The sequence below is a fragment of the Apus apus genome, chromosome 16, assembly GCF_020740795.1.
Source record: "Apus apus isolate bApuApu2 chromosome 16, bApuApu2.pri.cur, whole genome shotgun sequence".
Classification (NCBI taxonomy): Eukaryota; Metazoa; Chordata; class Aves; order Apodiformes; family Apodidae; genus Apus; species Apus apus.
Window position 1 is genome coordinate 5,188,015 of NC_067297.1, and position 17,782 is coordinate 5,205,796.

Consider the following 17,782-nt stretch of genomic DNA (forward strand, 5'->3'; position numbering starts at 1 on the left):
CAGCGGTAGACCCTGGCAGTATCTTTAAGAACCCCATTTCTAGCCTCATTTCTTGAGTTATGACTTAATTACTTATTTCAAATCGTATTGGTGCTGCTGGTTCTTTTGCCCTAGGGAAAAAGTCAGCCATGTAACAGTACCAGTTTAAAAAACTACAGCTTCTGTTTTTAGATACCATTACTAGTCTCTTGACCAGGTCCTCCACTGTAAGGACTGTAAGACAGACAGTGTTGCATGGGATGAAGAGCCATTTATGATCTAAGAGTTTTCACTTACCACAGAACAAAGTAACCATCATCCAGTGGACACAACAGACCTGGTATCTAAGGATCAACTTGGGAAGAGCAGCACGATGTTAGCATCCAACACAGGAATAATAATAAATTTATTACAATAGAAACAAGCAGATAATGCATTAGTTCATGTACAAAATACTGATGGCATTCTGCTGCCTCAAGTCAGTGCTTACTAAGTACCCACATTTAAAAACATCCTAAAACTGATGACACCACACAGATTTACGAAGGTCATAGCAAGTCTTGACACTACTGTAAGAGAGCCCAGCTGCTCTTTAAGGTTTGCTGCACAAAACAGGGAGATGGAGCAGGATGTAATGGGAAGATATGAAATCTCAAATTTTTCTCCTCCAGGAATTTAAGAGTAACTTATAAGCATGGGGAAAGTAAAACAATCACACTATGGATGAAATTAGTTACTCATGGCAGTTCTTTTCATTAGTGCCCAACAATAAGGCAGCTGATGACTGACTTGAGTGCCCAACTTTGACCAAGGCACAAAATATTAGTTGTCAGTTCTACTCCTGAGCTATGTTGGTTTTTTTCCTTTGTAAACAAACTGATGTAGCATAGAAGCATTTTCACTGAACTGTATAAACTCCCAGAGGAAGCCAAATGCCCTAGAGAGACCCAGTAAAAGAAGCAATGGAGCTGCAAGCCTGCTGGATTGATAAGTGTTACTTGGGCTTACACTGTTGGCTTTTTCCCCCCTCACCTTTATATACACATTTACTGAGTTTATAACAGAAGTCACTGTGCACATGAATATCTCTTCTTTCTCATCACCTCACCCTTTTAGAGCAAGAAACATGGTCCACGCTAACCAAAACCCATTTATACAAAGTAGTGTTTTAAAATAAGCTATAAAATACTTTTTTCCCCCGTCTATTTTGTTCTCCACCCCCAAGTGTAATTATCCAGATTTATGTTATGTATTTGAGGGACACCTTAAAAAGCTGTAATTTATCCCATATCTGGGCAAAGCTAACAGGCAAATAGATTCCTGCAACCACTGAGAAGTTTGCAAGCACATTTCAGCTGCAGCTAATTTATTTCTGGGGCAGCATCAGGTCACAAAACATACAGTGTGAAAGGAATACTGGCACTGAGCAAACTTTGAACCAAATTAGGACATTCTCTCCCTACTCCCTCTTATACCAGACTCCCTGATGGAAGTCCACAAATAATTTCTTCTCTAAGAAGACAATAAAAACTCATCCTAATACAAGAACCATATATACACATTTTGTATATTTGAAGTCCACAGAGGCAGAAGATAAAAAGCATGAAAAGCTAAGTCTAACATCAGGTTCTCTACTGAACCTGACACCTAGAAACAAAACAACATAAGGCTTTTTTCTTCTGAAGTACCCTCCCCAGAATGCCTGTGATTTTCCAGTGGCATGTGGAAGAGGCCAGCTGTCCAGACCTTCTTTCTTGCTTCCATAACTTAGGAAGTGGGATGTTATGCAGCAGAGAGGCAGGCCTGACGAATACTCTGTGCCCAGGTGTTCAAGAGTGCAGTGACTGAATGCTTGTCTGGCAGTTGCAATAGTTTTGAAGTCATGTACCGATACACTGACTGCAAGAAGGGATTGGCTGCTGGAAAAAAGATAACAGATAAATCGAGTTATAATAAAAATATCCTTAAAAAAAAATTGTAGCCATGCAATATTAGCTGTTCACATTCCCCCACTAGTACCACATAACACATGCCCACCAAATGCCATGCTACCATCCTCATACCATACTGTCTGGGGTTTTTTATCCACAGAGGGCTCTGGTCTGGATAGTCTGCTGGAACGCTGAGCTGTAGTGGTGGGACATTTGGAAGGTTCTTGTCATCTAGAATGCAAACACACTTCCCATCAGAACAATGTATTCCTTGCTAGATGGAGGGTTTTTTTTGTGCACAATTCAGCTTGTTTTCTAGCTTCTGAACACCAAGCAGGAACCAGGCTGTACCTCTCCATTTTTACTGGAAGGCATTCTCACTGCTCACTTTAACAACAAACTTGACTTCTTGGAAGAAAAGCCTGGTAAAAATAGCTCCATCTCTTAAACATTTCTGCAGCTTGCCAATCTCACCATTCCATCAGTTGACCTTCACTAACTTAGACACCTTTTTGAAAATTAAGTGCCTTATATACTAATATTCAGGACAAGAACATACTTCTCAAATGAAAGGGAAGAAGAAAGAATCTATTTTTCCCACTGGAATTCAAAAGCAAAACAAGTTTCACATATCAGTATAGGTCCAATCAGCAATTAAGACTGTTACTATCAACAAGTACTTTTCTAGGTACTAAATGAGGCTACCAATTGCAACTTCAGTGCAGTAAAAGGATCAGTCAGTGTGAAGGAAAACTCCAGCTGCACCCTGAAGCAGACTGTGTAGAAGGTTGTGATGGAGCAGTGCTGTGAATTTGCTAAGTACAGACTTCATGCAGAAGTCACAGGTTGGCAAGAGTCAAGACTATTAGCAAAAAACTCTTCAAATTTCTACAATCAAGCTCAGCACTTCTTTCCCAATTGAGCCTTTAGTTTCTTCTTGCTTACCCAGCTTGCATATGAGATGCACTGTGCCATTATTACTGCAGTGGGAAGGGTCCAGGTTCACCAGGAATTTAGGATTTAATCTTGCAACTTCCCCTTGTAAGACATTTGGAATGGTCTGTCTTTCATCCTCCTCATATTTCCGCTTTCGAGGGGAAACAACTGGGGCCCTGTGCAAAATACAGCCCACAAAAGGACCAGGTGAAAATGTTGTGCCCACACCACACTTGTTAAAACATTTTACTGGTACAGAAAGGAAAGACAGAATTCATACCCACCCCATCTCTTCTTTTAGTATTTTCTACAAGTAAATATTTATTTTCCTTCAATAATGAACATTAAGACAAGCCAGCAGGCCAATGACACATACGTGATGGGTGGTCCATGAATTGCCGTCATAGCTGGCATGAATGTCCGGTAAAGGGAATGGTTGAAGACTGGTGAACGGATGTTGGCCAGAACAGCATCCAGAAGTGGCTGACACAAGTACTGCTGTTTGGTGGGGGGCACTGGAGGAGGTGGTGGAGTAGGCTGGAACACAAGAGAAGGCCTTTTTCTTTTAATCATCACCAAAAAAAAGAAACCTCTACTATTGATTCTGTGAAATTTCATACCAGTAAACTTCCAATGCATAAAATGCATAAGATTCTCAAAACTGCATACAGGAACATTAAGGAGAAAAAAAAACAAACTAAAAAAAAACCACATCTGCAGCTTCCATTTAGGGGAGTCTGTCCTGAAATCAGCTGCATAAGTTCAAAGAAAGAATTACTTGTCTTTGCACAAAGCACAAGAATTTGGAAGTTCAGTTAAAAGATGCATACAGGTGACTTACATTAAGTAAATGCCCATTTTTTTCCTTTTTAAAAATTTTGTCCAACCTTCCTTGAAGTCTTAACAGCAAGAGCAACAAGAAATGCAAACCTTGCCAAATCTTAGGACCTTTTGAAATTAATTGCTTATCTCTTGTTAAAGCAAAGCATTACATACCACAGCCATATCGTTCTTCAGCTTCTCCAGAGCAATCTCGCATTTCTGCAGGGTCTTCAGAGGGCACCTGGAGAAAAGGTGAGATTCCATCACCACAAAATGGTCACCTTGGCTAAAGTGTTTCAGCTGTCTAAGCCCCACAGACAGTTTCAATGCCAACATGGCTGGTTGGTAAACAAGTTTCTGGAAGGGTTGTGAGACACAATGCCCAGGCAAAAGGAAAAACAGTTACCGTTTTGAAGGGTCAGTCAGGATATCTAAGAGACTCTTCATTTTACTCAGGTCCTTCTTCCTGTCTGAAATAATAAGAGACACAAACACTGACCACAAGAGTAGCTTCCAGACTTGCAGACAAATACAATATGCTGTTAAAAGTGAAAATATGAGTCAATGCTGAAGGAAGTAGTGAGGATCAAAGATCTTTGTATATCCACTGCGTAAGCTCCGTACATCTCAAAGGGATCAGGAGTAAAGGAAAACTGATTGGAATTTAAGGACGAGGATTTTACCCACACTTTACAGTAAAATCCTTACAGTCACAGGCAAGAAAGAACAACTAGCTTTCATTGTAATTTTTAAACCTTGGAAGAAAAGAAACTCACAAAAGGCAAGGTAGTGCTTCTTTCATCAGAAGAGGCACCTGGCAGAGGGAAATGTGTGACTAATATTGGCAACCTCACCTTCATTTTTATCTATTTTATTGATCATCCTCCGGAGTGGCTCAATGTATTTTGATAGCTGTTTGAGTTTCTCCAGGTACTGTTGCTCCTCTGACTGGCTAGAACTGGCTGGACTCATGACAGAGTTTGGGTTTCCTGGCAAGAAGCAAACACAGCAGGTCACAGGGATGACAAAAGGTGCTGAACAGAGAATGCAGAACAGCATTCTCATTTCAGAATCTAGACTTGAAACGTGGCACTCTCAACATGTAGTTCACATCTAATATCTGTATCCATAACTGATGCCCTCCACAGCTTAAGTGCTTGTCCAACCCTCTAGACTTTGTGTAGGAATAAATAACATGTTCTGTGGACAGAATAGCAACTCCCATTTAATACCATATTTTTTTTCTGAAAAGGTCCAAAATTTCATATACCCATTTTCTAGGTCCTCATTTTGCCTTCACTCTGGTGCATTAAATACTAAATCAACACACTGAATTTGCTGCAGTTTTCCTTAAGTTGGTGCTTTCCAGACTGCAGAGCACACAACATTAGTATGAGATGGAGCTAGTATGCTACCTCCATTCACAGTATCAGAAACTGCTTATTACACCTGGGAGAGAAAAGAGCACAAGTGTCAGAGTACACCTAGGAAGGTATTTTTGGAGCATAGCAGCCTGTCACCTGTCATTAAGTGGTTACATTCTTTACAATCACATGCTGTTTCTGTTTCTTCCTGCATGGAACTAAGGAATCATCATGACTCTAAAAACCTGCTCCATTAAGTATCATTCTTTTTTCAAAAGATTGGGGAAGTTAGAAAAAACATTGCATAGTTCAGTGATAAGAAAAGACGTTTCAATGTATTTTTATTTGAGATACCCGTGTTGCTGTGTTTTGTGGGGCATGGGACATTTTCACTGCTAGCAATGCTGGGTACTTTGTAGCTGGCTAAAGTTTACATGGTGCTAAACAGTAACAGGTTTCCTAGGAACTGTTACCAAAACATACCCCAATTCATGGTCTGCCCTGCAGTTCTCAGATCATTTACCTGGAGTGTTTAAAGGACCCGGGGATGGGACACTAAAGTTCTGAGGTGTTCGTGCTGCTGCCGGGCTCTGCGATGGCTGCGGAGATGGACTGGGGAGAAAGCTGCTGGGTGATGGAGCTGGGCCAGAGCTGAAAAACAAGCATAAAGTCAAATCTGCCAGAATCTGACAAGGAAGTATGATCAGCCTATGAGCAGATATGCTTTTGGTAAGCACCACTACAGCATTCAGTAGACTTGGTGAGGATTTCACACTCAGCTTCTTTATCTAAAAGGCAGCATCTCAGAGTGTATTTGGCACAACCCCGCCTGTGCTCTCACTGAAGTTCACATCATAATTCATTCACTTCACTGGAAACACAGTAAGAGACACTGAATTCTTCTGGCACAAAGGTCCTCAAAAGTTGCAGTCTAGCTCACCTGACATTGGAATTTGGCTGAGAAGTTGGCTGGCCTGGCTGAGGAGACGGCTGTGGCTGTGGTGGGGGGGGCATTGACTGGGGTGTTTGGGCTTGTTGGACAGGAGATGGGGATGACATCATGGTAATATTGTTCTGGCTGACCTGAAATGTGGAAAAAGATAAGATCAATAGCAACAAAAGGAGTGCAGGATGGGATCCTATCTAAAAGGCTTTACCTGTGGAGAGAAGTGTATCCTCAGGCCTACAAGAAATTAAAGTGTTAGTTTCCTGTTCTCCCTTTGACAGTCCCACTTGTGTCACTTCTGAGGCTCTCGGGGCAGTGCTTCATACCAACTTTACTAGAAGCAACCATTAAAACAGCATAAAATTCAAATAACTGTACAATGATCATTTTTCATTTCCCAAACCATCATGTTGCAATTCAAATGTCAGAAGTGCCATCTGAAAAACCTGTACTTCATTAGAAATAAAGAAGAGCATGAAGAAAAGACAGCTCTAACTTGAGAATTAACAGCCATTAAAAATTCTCCCTTATTCTGAAATTTTAATCAGTCTTCAAGGGTCTGTCAGACTTGACTGCAGCTTCCCAATGTTCTCTTTAGGAGGAAGGAAGAAAAAAAATTTAGCAAGCCAAAACACCAACATGTTTAAATATTCAAGTCTGAAAATCTGGGAGGAGATAGAAATGCTGGAAACTGAGTGGACAGATGGGAAAAAACAAAGTAGCTTTCTGACCTTTGGAGAATGATGAGGTGTGCCTGAAGGACAAAAGGATGAGCAAGATTATTTCTAGAACAACACCAAACAAACTCTGGGTAATAACTAAGCTTATTCTACATGCTGTAAAGTGCCAGAGCCAGATCATGTTTAATTTAGAGCAACTTCTCACCTTTTTTGTCATTTACATTTTCCCCCTGGATCAATTAAAAACAAACTCCATATCATGGCCAGGAGCGTGGAATAGTAATGCAGATATTAAGTGATCATGTTTAAGGCACATGCACAATTCTTATGACCTGAGGCTTTAACTAAGTACATACAAAGATAAACTGAATTACTCCACTGAGGCCACATACTGTGACTCAGAAACCCATGCACCCATTCCAGAAGTCTCTGATTAGCACTTTTATGAATTAGCAGCTCTGTTTCCCTCAGTCAGAGCTGTTTTTAAGCAAAGGTCTTGGCAAATCCACAAGTCCCATATACTTCATGGGCACTGCAAATTGGTGGTGTCCTTCACTTGCTCATTCCATCTAAATCATCCAGCTGTGTCCAGAGGATGTGCTATTTAGCACATGATAAAGTCAGTGCTGCATGGTCTGCTTTAGCCATGTACACAATGAGTATGTTAGGAAATGCTTTCCTTTGAATACCACATTATATCTATGCAAGAGGTCACACTGCATAAAAAAAATAATAATTAAAAAAATGGGCCCAAACAACCCCCAGCTAAATGCAATGTAAAACTACTAAACTTGTAAATACTAGTTTATCATCTGTTAATGCATATTTTAAAATGAAAAGCTGCCTGACATACTAGGATTTACTTTTTTAATCTCCAATAGCTCCATTACCTTCATAGTCTCTCCCACAAAGATATTTACAAGTGAGGTTGAAATTATGTTTTAAATCTGCCATTATATCTCCCTTTTCCCCACAGTCAAAACACACTGAGACAGTGCTTACTGCTTCCAGAGGAGGTGGACTCTTTAACAGCATGTGTCTGCTCAACAGCTGGAAAAGCATTTCTGAGATTGAAAAGCATAGGCTGCCTCCCACAGAAACCAAGGAAACTCACAGCTTTGGAAGGAGGCCAGGATGAACACCACAAAAAGCACTCCCTGATTTTTCTTACTATTCTATTTAGCATTCTATTAAACAGCAAGTGATTTAGAACTTACCTATAGAGATGCTGCACCTGTTTTTCAAGACAAACTAAGACCACTTTAAAATGGCTCATCACTTCCTGAAAATCAGGCCCCTTCCAAATATCTCAAGTTGGTTACATAAAATTACTCCTGAAAACTTAAATCCTTGTATTTTGGGAAGGAAGGAGAAAGGTTTCACTTGGGTTTTCTGCCAGATTTAAACCTCTCTATCGACTTCATCACCAACGTCCCTTCATATTAATTTACAAATGTTGCAGAAAAACTAAGAACATGTAGCACCTACTGTGCACAGGAGCACAGAGGGAACTGTTCTGATACCTGTTTTTGCATTACCCCATCTCATTTAAGTGCACACACAGGCAAACAGCTTTCTTTCTCCCAACAGGTTTGCTACCTGCAAACTTCATTTCAAAATACCAAAGGCTAGTCTCTTAACATTAAGCAAAACTGCGACACTTTCAAGAACATGCACTCAGAAGTATGAAATTCTGAATTTACTGCCTTAGTTTTATTTGAAAGCACTTATTTGCTACTCAGTAATTTCAGATGTCTTTCTACAGAAAAGATCTAAAGATGTTTTCAGCTTTCTACATTGTGGGATATGAATCAAGATTGTAACAATTATTCAGCTTCAACTGAACACTCCTTCCAACTGACTCCCAGTAAAAAGAACACTTAAAACCCCAAACAAACAAAAAACCCACAAACAAACAAAAAACACACAGAAAAAAACCCCCAAAACAAAACCAAAACCCAACAAAATGAAACCCCACCCAAATAAACCCAAAAGACAAAAAAGCCCTCCCTCTGGAGTTTTAACTCCACTAAACTCATTTAGCCTCCCCATTTAACTCCAGAGTTAAGCCATGGTTACTGACCACCTGTGTTCCCTTCATCCTTAACATAGATAAGTAAATGCAGGATGAGGCTTTCTGCACCTGCAAGCATATTCATGGACACTTGACACAACCCACTGAATGTGAACTTTGTGACTCTACAGTGACCTGATGATGACAGCAAGACCTAATTTTCTGAAAGATACTTAGGTTTGCAAGAAAGAAGTTTGCGCTTAATATCTACTAGATCAAAGCTATTCTTGGTGTTCAGAGCACACCGTGCTGGACAATAAACTGAGCTGTGAGGCCTTCCTCCAGCTTGTTGAGTCTCAGGCAAGGAACAGCAGTCAGGAGGCAAGGCTAGTGAGAGAGCTTTTCAGAAGGTTCTGGTAGCAAGAGTGTACAAGAAGCAAAAGCTACTGGCAAGGAAAAGGAGACTGCAACAAGGAAGTGATGGGTTATAATGAGGAACAGCAGAAACACTTTTAGTCTAAAGGAAAACTCCAGAAAGCACTTACACTATGTTCTTACAGTTTGTTTTAAGCCAGTAAGCACAGCCTTACCTACTCTGTTGTAAATGGCGTTTGAAGTTCACCATTATGCTGCTCTGTGACAAAATGAAAACTCTCCAGAGCTTCAAGGAGGTTCAGATACAAGTTCCCATGTTCCTAGTCATGCCAAATGCCTGGCTTTGTGTTAATATTAACTCAGTTTTACTTTTTTTCCTATATTTTCAGTTTGCTGAAGATTTGTGCCAACAATAAATTGGAAGTTCATGCTATTGCAGACTGCAATAAATGGCAGGCAGACTGAAGGTTTTGATACTAGGAATACAGGAGAATTATTAGTATTAGCACATCAGTTATGTAATTGCTAAAGCAAAAGCTAAGTATTAGATTACTTTAATCTTTCAAAATTTCCATATTAGCACGTTTTTTGAGCCAATCCAAATATAGCCTGTGCAACTTCTCTTACCTGTTCAAAAATTGCCTCTAACGTTGATTGTAGTTCATGTTTGGTAACTATTCAGGCACAAACAAACTTCAGCTAAGAAAAAAAAAGTCATCTCTACTTCTCTGACAATTCAAAAGACATGGGGATTGTGGAATTCAATGCCTTATCAGTAAATACATTATTTCGATTGAAAAGACAACAACAACAAAAACTCAACAAACAAACAAAAGACAAAATCCTGCAGACTCAACGAAGCCTTGTGATGAAAAAGGGCAGTCTGACATTTGTGTCATATGGGATGAAAATAAATAACCACATAGTATTGATATCACATCTGGTACTTTTGTTGAAAGAGATTCTTCAGTGCAATATGAAGATTCTTTTCTGAAGAGAGAAGACATTCTGAGCCACCTATCACCAGGTTTAAAAGACTTTTGATACTGTAGTCACAGAGATGACAGATTCTTAAATGAGTAATTTCCTACAGCCCTTTACTCCTATTGTGAACAGCTGCAAGGGCTCTGATGACAAGGAAGTTAAAATATATCCAGCAGACAATAGTATTTAAGCATTTTACAAAATTAATAGGCATAAATTACAACATTTCTAATTTCTAATCTACTTAGAACTTGAACAAAGTGTTTTGGCAGACAGCACTAGAGAGTCATACTGAACCAGACCTGTCAAGTACATGGCATGTCAAACTGGCTTTAAAAATATGCTTCCAACCACCACTAAACCATGACTCACTCACCCATCCTACTGCCTGCTTAGGAACCACTTTTACTGCAAGCATTGTTCATGAAGAAATTTATTTTCTTCTTCTGCCTTGTCTAGTTGTTCAGCCTTCTACATATTTTTCACATCCCTTGGCATGTTACTAAGAGCAATTCTTGGTGATCAATTCAATTGTGTCAGAAATCAAAGCTCCTCAATAACCACAGACATGACAGAACTAAATGATCAGCCTATGGTACTGAACGCTTAAACTAGAAGTCTTTGGTTATGACTCAAATATTCAATATAAACCAATCTAATACTTAACTAAATATATATCAGAAGGCCTCAGCACCAAGCCAAATATTGTGAATACTTCACATGGGAGACGATTGTCTCAGTCTACATAGGCTGCTACAGCAAATAAAGCTCCAAGTAAATTATCCTTTGACTCAACAGCTATGTCTGGGTTTTATTTCAGTTAACATATAAACAATAAATTGGATTGAAATGACCATCCATCTTAAACCAGAAACACCACCAGAAGTGTTTGCCTAGGTCTGCAGAATCTTTCTGGTCACTTTATCTACCTTAGCAAATTCCTGAGAAGAAAAGGCTGTGCCCACTAACATGTCACAGCAGCACTAGGAAGCAGTTTCAGACATTCCAGAGCCCCAGGACAAGCTTGAAAAGGAAACAAAAATGCAAAGAGTGAATAAACTTTTGTCAATCCTATGAACAAAATGCAGCAGCATCAAGAACAAACTGCTCTTGGTATTAAATTTGAAAATTATTATCTAGAAGAATGAGACACAAGGTTCATGAGTAACAGGTAGAAAAATGCAGTTGAACACTATTCCACCACCATAATATGATGTGTATTTAAACCAACACCATTCACATGGGGCTCAGCAAACTTCTGCAGAGCAGAGCCTGTTTTTGTGACTTACTGGTGAGAAGTCAGTTCTATTTCACTCTAGTTCTCCCCATTCCTGCTGCCTCAAAACGACACATTTTGTTTGAAAAGCATGACTATGAGGTCTTTAGCAGATCTGGACCTGCAGCAGGCAGATGCAGCACTCTGACCTCACACACCACCCAGGAGCAGCTGAAGTGCTGCCAGCCTACACAGGCTCTTCCATGATGCAGTATCAATGGAATCCTTCTGGGAGTTCCCTCTACACAACCATGAAAGAAGAGAACAGCTCCATTTTTCTTGTTTCCCAATACCAAGAAGCTACTCAAACTGAAAGAAGTCAAGCTTACTACTAATGAAAGAAGCCCCTGGAGAGAGCAGGAACACATGATGAGTAAGGTCCCAGATACAACTCACTGCAGTGCTGACTTGCAACTCTGTCATAAATGCACACCCGTGGGAGTATGGACAAAGATGTAATAGAAACCACAAAGTTCTAATTTGAGACCTGAATCAATTATGAACATGTAAACATTTTAAATGTTGAAATAAAGATCTATGCCCCATTAAAAAATGCTTTATTTGACACTCCAAGCTCTCAGAAAACCTACTGTTTAAAATGAAAAAGGATCCATTAAAAAAAACAACAAACCCTAAACAGCCCAATACTCTGAGTAACACCAGGAAATCAGTTGTTGAATGAAAAGAGTGAACTTCCCCTTGCTTGAAAAGCAAGTGTGACACAATCCCACATCGAATGCTTTGCACAATTCCTGACACAAGGTGCTTCGACTCAGTAAATACCTGTGGCATTTGCTGTCCGCCCAAAGGAATGGAGCTTGGCGGCGTAGCAGACACAGCCGTGGTAGGCGGGAACCGTGGTCTGATTTGCATCCCACCTCGGGCCATAGGTGCGGTGATCATCTTTGAGGACAGAGGGACAACAGACAAAAGTAATCGCAAAACAAGAAATGCAGTGCACTGCCGGGATGAGAAGCACATGCAGCCTCCAGGAATTAGGGGGAGGGGGAGCATGAAGGGAAGGTTAGTGAGCTTTTTTCCTAAAGGTTAAGCTAACATGCTAGCTGATAAAACAAACTCCCTTTTATACCCTTTTTAGCCATTTTTAGAAAGCTTCTACATGAATTCTAGGTATCTTCAGAGCTGATATGCAGGTTCAGATTCACAGCTCCAAAGTTGTTTATGCTACCATTTGCGTGAAGGGCTTTTCCTACATTTTGCCTGACATCTTGAATTTCTAGAATTCTTGGAAATAAGTACTCTAAGGTTGTAAAAAATGCTCCATATAAGAAGCTATAAAATGCCATAGGTTTCTGACGTGCTCTCCACCACTGTGGACTCAAAGTATTTAACAGTATTTTCATATACCACTCTTCATTATAAAACCATCTGGCAGACAGTTCAACAGCAACTGTCAGTAAGAATGTTCCAGTGAGCAAAATTTCAGACCAACCTAACCTATGACAGTGCAACAATGTCAAAAACCACAAAAAGGACTTCTGGGTTTGAAAAAGCTATTTCCTTCCTCTTATAACCCACAGAGCAAGCCAAATATATCCTCATAATTTCTCTCATTTTGACAAATACTCATTCCTCTACTACTAAGCTGTGCTCCAATATTCTGAGTCCACAGTCTGCCTCAAGTTTATTCACACTCTATTTGACTCTCCAGGTGTACAGCACACCCTAAAGTGCAATCATTTAGGACAAATGATGTGGGTTATCATTAGCATTTGTATTTTTAAATTGCCTTTGGACTATGCTATTTTGCAGTGTCTAGAGGTACCTTTCAGAACCAAAAGCCTGCATGAGCCACAGATTTAATCAGATACACCTGTACAGACCTCTGTTACTTAAAATGTCATATGACACCATATGCACTGAGAATTTACAGCAAGTGCTGCATATTTTTGAGGACACTTAGGCAGATTCACTTATCAGTAAGAGTTTCTGTTTGGTACTTCAAAGATCTACAGTAAAATTCTCTGGGCTACTTTTTTGTCCAGCATAGATACTACCAAGGAACCTACACAGGCCCTAACTAACCTAGTTGTTAATGAAGTCTCCTTCAAGTAAATGGTTTGGGGCATTCCTGCTTAGCATTCTATGTAAATGGACTGAAGCAGCCAGCAACATGTCTCTACAGAGTCAGAGAATGCATGTGCTTACACTGTTAAAAATAAATAAAAATAAATACAACATAGCAAGACTGAAAAAGGAAAGCCATAACTGAATAAGAAAGTAAGTGTCAAATTCAGCACAGCTGTTAGTTCACAACATCAGAGCAATGCAGTCCCTTTCCATCCAGGCAAGGAGGGATGGTCAGAGACAGGATTTCCAAGGGGAAACAAAGGAGAGCGCTTCAGACATCACACACACATGCACATGTACACACACACATGCACATGTACACACACACATGCACATGTACACACACAGCATGCAACAGCCACCACAAGCAAACACAACAACCCAGCACTGGCACAAAGCACTGGTGAATGCTACAAAGTGCAGTGAAGAGCTACAGTATCAACATGAGAGCTGGTGAAGCAACACAACCCTAACAAAACAAAACAAAAAAAAACAAAACAAAGGGGGAAATTGCTAGAGGGGAAAAAAAAAACAACAACATATCCTTCCAGGAACAATCACCCCATCTTAGACCCTTGTGAATGCACATGGATCTTTGGAGCGTGTGAAATCCCAGGGATACTATGGTGACCCACATGTCCCATCTTGGTGCTGCTTCTCATGCCACACCACCAGAGTGTGAAGACTTACACTACTTCCTCCAAGGTCAAGGAAATTAGAAGCACAGTTTAAGTGACTGGCAAACCACTGAACACCAGCATGACAAACTGATCCAAAGGCTTTCAGCTGTTTGTTGTGTTGTGGTTGGTCAAATATATAAATACAGATGCACACCATTTTAGTTTTGATTTTTTGTATTTTTTTGTTTTGGTAAATGTGTGCTTTGGAAAGGAAGTGTTTATATGAAATGGCACCAGTTCCATTCTCTTAACACAAGTAATGTCTCTTTTCCATTCTCCAGGTGATTTACATTTATGAAACCTGTCACCCTTTGACAAACGAATCAGGGAAGGGGGTTTCAAAGATTCCATCTGTTTTATGCAAAGCAATATATCCATGAAGGACTTATCCTTGTCAGTCTAAAAACAGATGAAAACCAGAAGCATTCAAATACTTGTGAAAACGATTTAAACTGAAGGCAAGTCCTCTTCCACAAATGAAGCTGATTTATCTCAATTTACAGAATCAAGAATTTTACCCCATAAAAACAAGACCAAGCAGAGGAAGAGAGTCTCCCTCCACTGTAAGACACAAAACCCATTATTTGATAAAAGTGAAGTGGAATATAATTATTAGAATCTTGAACCTGTAATTTTGTTTCATTTATCAGTCCAAATTCCCAGATTGAAAGCCCCTAGAGACTGAGTTAAAATGTAACAATGAAATATTAGCGTAGGGCTTGTTTATAACAAAAGTTTCCTTGAAACAAATTAAGAAATCAAGACAGATTTATTAAAAAATACTGGTGCTAGTGAAAAATGTATTAAATACAAAGCAAAGCCTACTCTTAAAAGAAATGTCTTATAAATTAAATTAAACCCATATACACTCTCAACACTGAAGCTGCACTGTAATATTGTACACAGCCACAATCTTAAAACTAAATATTATATAAAGAAAATGTTATACATATACAAGAAAACTGTTTAATTACTGGAGTTCACAGCATTGAGTGAATTTTAGTACACTGATATTGCAATAGCATGAACATAAATGGGGTAAAGCTTGTATGTGGAATTTTCTATACTCCATCCATGAAAGATACTGAGCAATCTGAGTTTACCACACACGTCCGAATAAAGCTGCAATACAAACCCCACTGTCAATCATCTTATCACCTGACATTTTTCAAATGCTCTCTGCTTTTAAGCCACTGGCATATGAATCCACTAAACAGGGCAAAAATTAAGTTGACTACACAAGCATAATCCATCTGCTTAAGAGTTGAAAAGAGCATCATTACATTAGTAAAAAGAAAAAAGTCAGTCTCCTTCCAGTCAGCCTATGACCCTGCAGCTCCCACCTGGAAATTATTTAAGAAACATAGATATGATTTAATTCACATCTGAACTGTTGAAAGAGAATTCTGCATTGCTTGCTGCCAGTACTATACCAACCATACTTACCACTGCTCAGCTTTTACATCCTGTGTTACATTGACACAAGCAAAAGGACCAATACAGAAACAGAACTTAGCCACCAACAGGGATGTGGGACACATAAGAGTTACTGCGGTACAAGACACTATTCCTGATACAAGTCTGGGAGATATATGTTGAAGACCCAATTGTTATCATAACCCATGTAAAATAACTTCCAAATTTCTTACTGAATCTGTACTTGTGTGCTGAAAGGAAAATGGTGAATCCAAACATGGATTGTCTGGGTATTTGAAAAGAACTCTGCCATTAATTCTAGTCAACCTCATTTCATGTCTGACTCAGCCTCTTAATCTACAAAGGGCTGATAATTGTACTTACCCATGGCTGTAAAATGCCTCAATATGAAACACTACATAGGTAAGCCACAACAGACTACTTCATATTCTTGTGGAAAATGGGATGAGAGGTTCAGCTCAAGACATTCCCAATTTTTTTTTCCCCCACGTCTCCTTCATACCAGACACACACCAGGAAACAATCACGGGGGCTATAAGTGTATTGCAGGATAAGAAAACTGTGTTAGACAATAAGCTTTCACCCAGCACTTTTTTTTTTTTAATGTAACTGCACTTGTGACACATGCCATTTTTTCTTCACAATTCACACCCAGAACAAGAGCAATCTATATCTACTGCCCATTTCACTCAGGAAAAGAATGAAAGATGAAAGGAATGAAAGGGGAGTGCAGAGAGATTTCATTGTCTATACTATATTTATGGTTGATACACAGAGATGGAAGGTAATCACATGGGTGAACATGGCAGGCAACGATTCACTGTACAGAAACCAATTTACACAACAAACCTAAGAAAGTTTAAGGGAAGAAGTGATACACTCCAGGTACCAACAGTCAGACTTCTAGCATGACCACAATAGGCCATCTTATTGATGTGCATTCCTGTGTCAATACAGGCAACAATCTTACAATCTCACCTACTCAGGACAAAGAGCATGCACAGAGAGGTTGTCAACGAAATCCTGCCTCTGACTCCAGCATAAAAGCCCAAATCCCCCTTATTAAAGGGATGATCAGTGTCAGATCCCTCATCAGGAAGCCACCAGAAACCCATCTCCATGCTCACCTCTAGCATGCACTTGCTACAGGCCTATAACTAGTGATACCAGCTGGTGGGACCTTACCTGCCCAGAAGCTCCCATCTGAGCAGCTTGAGCCTGAGCTGCTTGCACTGCTGCTGCTGCCTGCTGCTGCTGGACCAGCTGAGCTCTTACCTTGAGTGTGAAAAGAAAGAACAAGGCAAACATACATATCTGATGAGGGTATAACACTTCTGTTTCAACCTTATTGACTATACTCATAAAAAAAGGGTGTGGAGACAAGATCAGCCTCATATACACACTCTTCCTAGTTTTTGAGCTTGCTTTATGAAAACAAGTTCTCCTGTTTCTAACACTTAGAACACTCTTCCCATAGACTGTGCATCCAGTATTCAATTTCTTCTTGCAACTTCTTCCCTGTACTATCAGGTCAGTTAAGCACATATGTTGGTTTCCCTCAAGCATGCTGTATTAAGCACCTACCAATGGCCTGCATTTCACTCTAGATACATTCATTGTCACTGTTGGTGTGACACACAGGACATCTAACTAGGCTGGAGCACAAACTGGATATATAAATTTATCCATGTGGGATCAGTAACTCCAAGTGTGGCTGACACTCCACTTCCTCCCCAGCAAGGGCTAAGGAAAAGCAGGTCTTGGGATTATACCTGAGATTTTAATCAACAGTACATACGGAGCCCAGAAAAAAAAATCACTGTAATGCAACAGTTCAAAAAGCTGCATCATTTAGAGCATGACACAGCAAGAGGTTCAACAGAATAAAACTATTTTCTTGTCCACATCCTCTTCAAGGAGGGAACTATCTTAAACTTTGACCAAAACCTCTGAACATGGCAGCAGAAGCAAAGCCAGCATGCTAGAGAGCCAACAATGGCCCCTGTCACATGCACTAGACAAAAGCACTTCCTCATCTTCTATAACAGCAAACATCACAGAGGTGATTTCTCTTTAACCAGTTTACTATTTTTTTTTTCTGCTTGTCGCTTCAAGAGTAAGACAATAAATTATTTTTAAATACTAGCTGCATAAATGGTTTTCACAGATTTCCAGATGTCTTAGACACAAAACTGTTGACTACTGGCAGGCCCAGACATAAACCCTTAAACTCTCCACACTCCTAACAAACTCGCTTAGTAAGAGCT

General features: G+C 39.8%; 1 protein-coding gene across 4 annotated transcripts in view; it reads right to left on the reverse strand.

The window, feature by feature from the left end:
• Positions 1–355: 355 nt before the first annotated feature.
• The window catches only part of MED15 (mediator complex subunit 15), a 28,274-nt gene continuing 10,847 nt past the window's right edge, over positions 356–17,782 (reverse strand). For 2 of the 4 annotated variants that reach the window (XM_051634124.1, XM_051634128.1), the window contains exons 8-18: positions 16,701–16,790; positions 12,091–12,210; positions 5,973–6,115; positions 5,556–5,683; positions 4,523–4,657; positions 4,075–4,138; positions 3,843–3,909; positions 3,223–3,383; positions 2,856–3,022; positions 2,043–2,141; positions 356–1,898 (exon numbers count right to left, since the gene is read on the reverse strand). In XM_051634124.1, the coding sequence (XP_051490084.1) occupies positions 1,762–1,898; positions 2,043–2,141; positions 2,856–3,022; positions 3,223–3,383; positions 3,843–3,909; positions 4,075–4,138; positions 4,523–4,657; positions 5,556–5,683; positions 5,973–6,115; positions 12,091–12,210; positions 16,701–16,790 (1,311 nt within the window). In that variant the 3' untranslated portion in view covers positions 356–1,761. The remainder of the gene's footprint in view (positions 1,899–2,042; positions 2,142–2,855; positions 3,023–3,222; positions 3,384–3,842; positions 3,910–4,074; positions 4,139–4,522; positions 4,658–5,555; positions 5,684–5,972; positions 6,116–12,090; positions 12,211–16,700; positions 16,791–17,782) is intronic. The other 2 variants (XM_051634125.1, XM_051634127.1) reach the window with 2 other exon arrangements.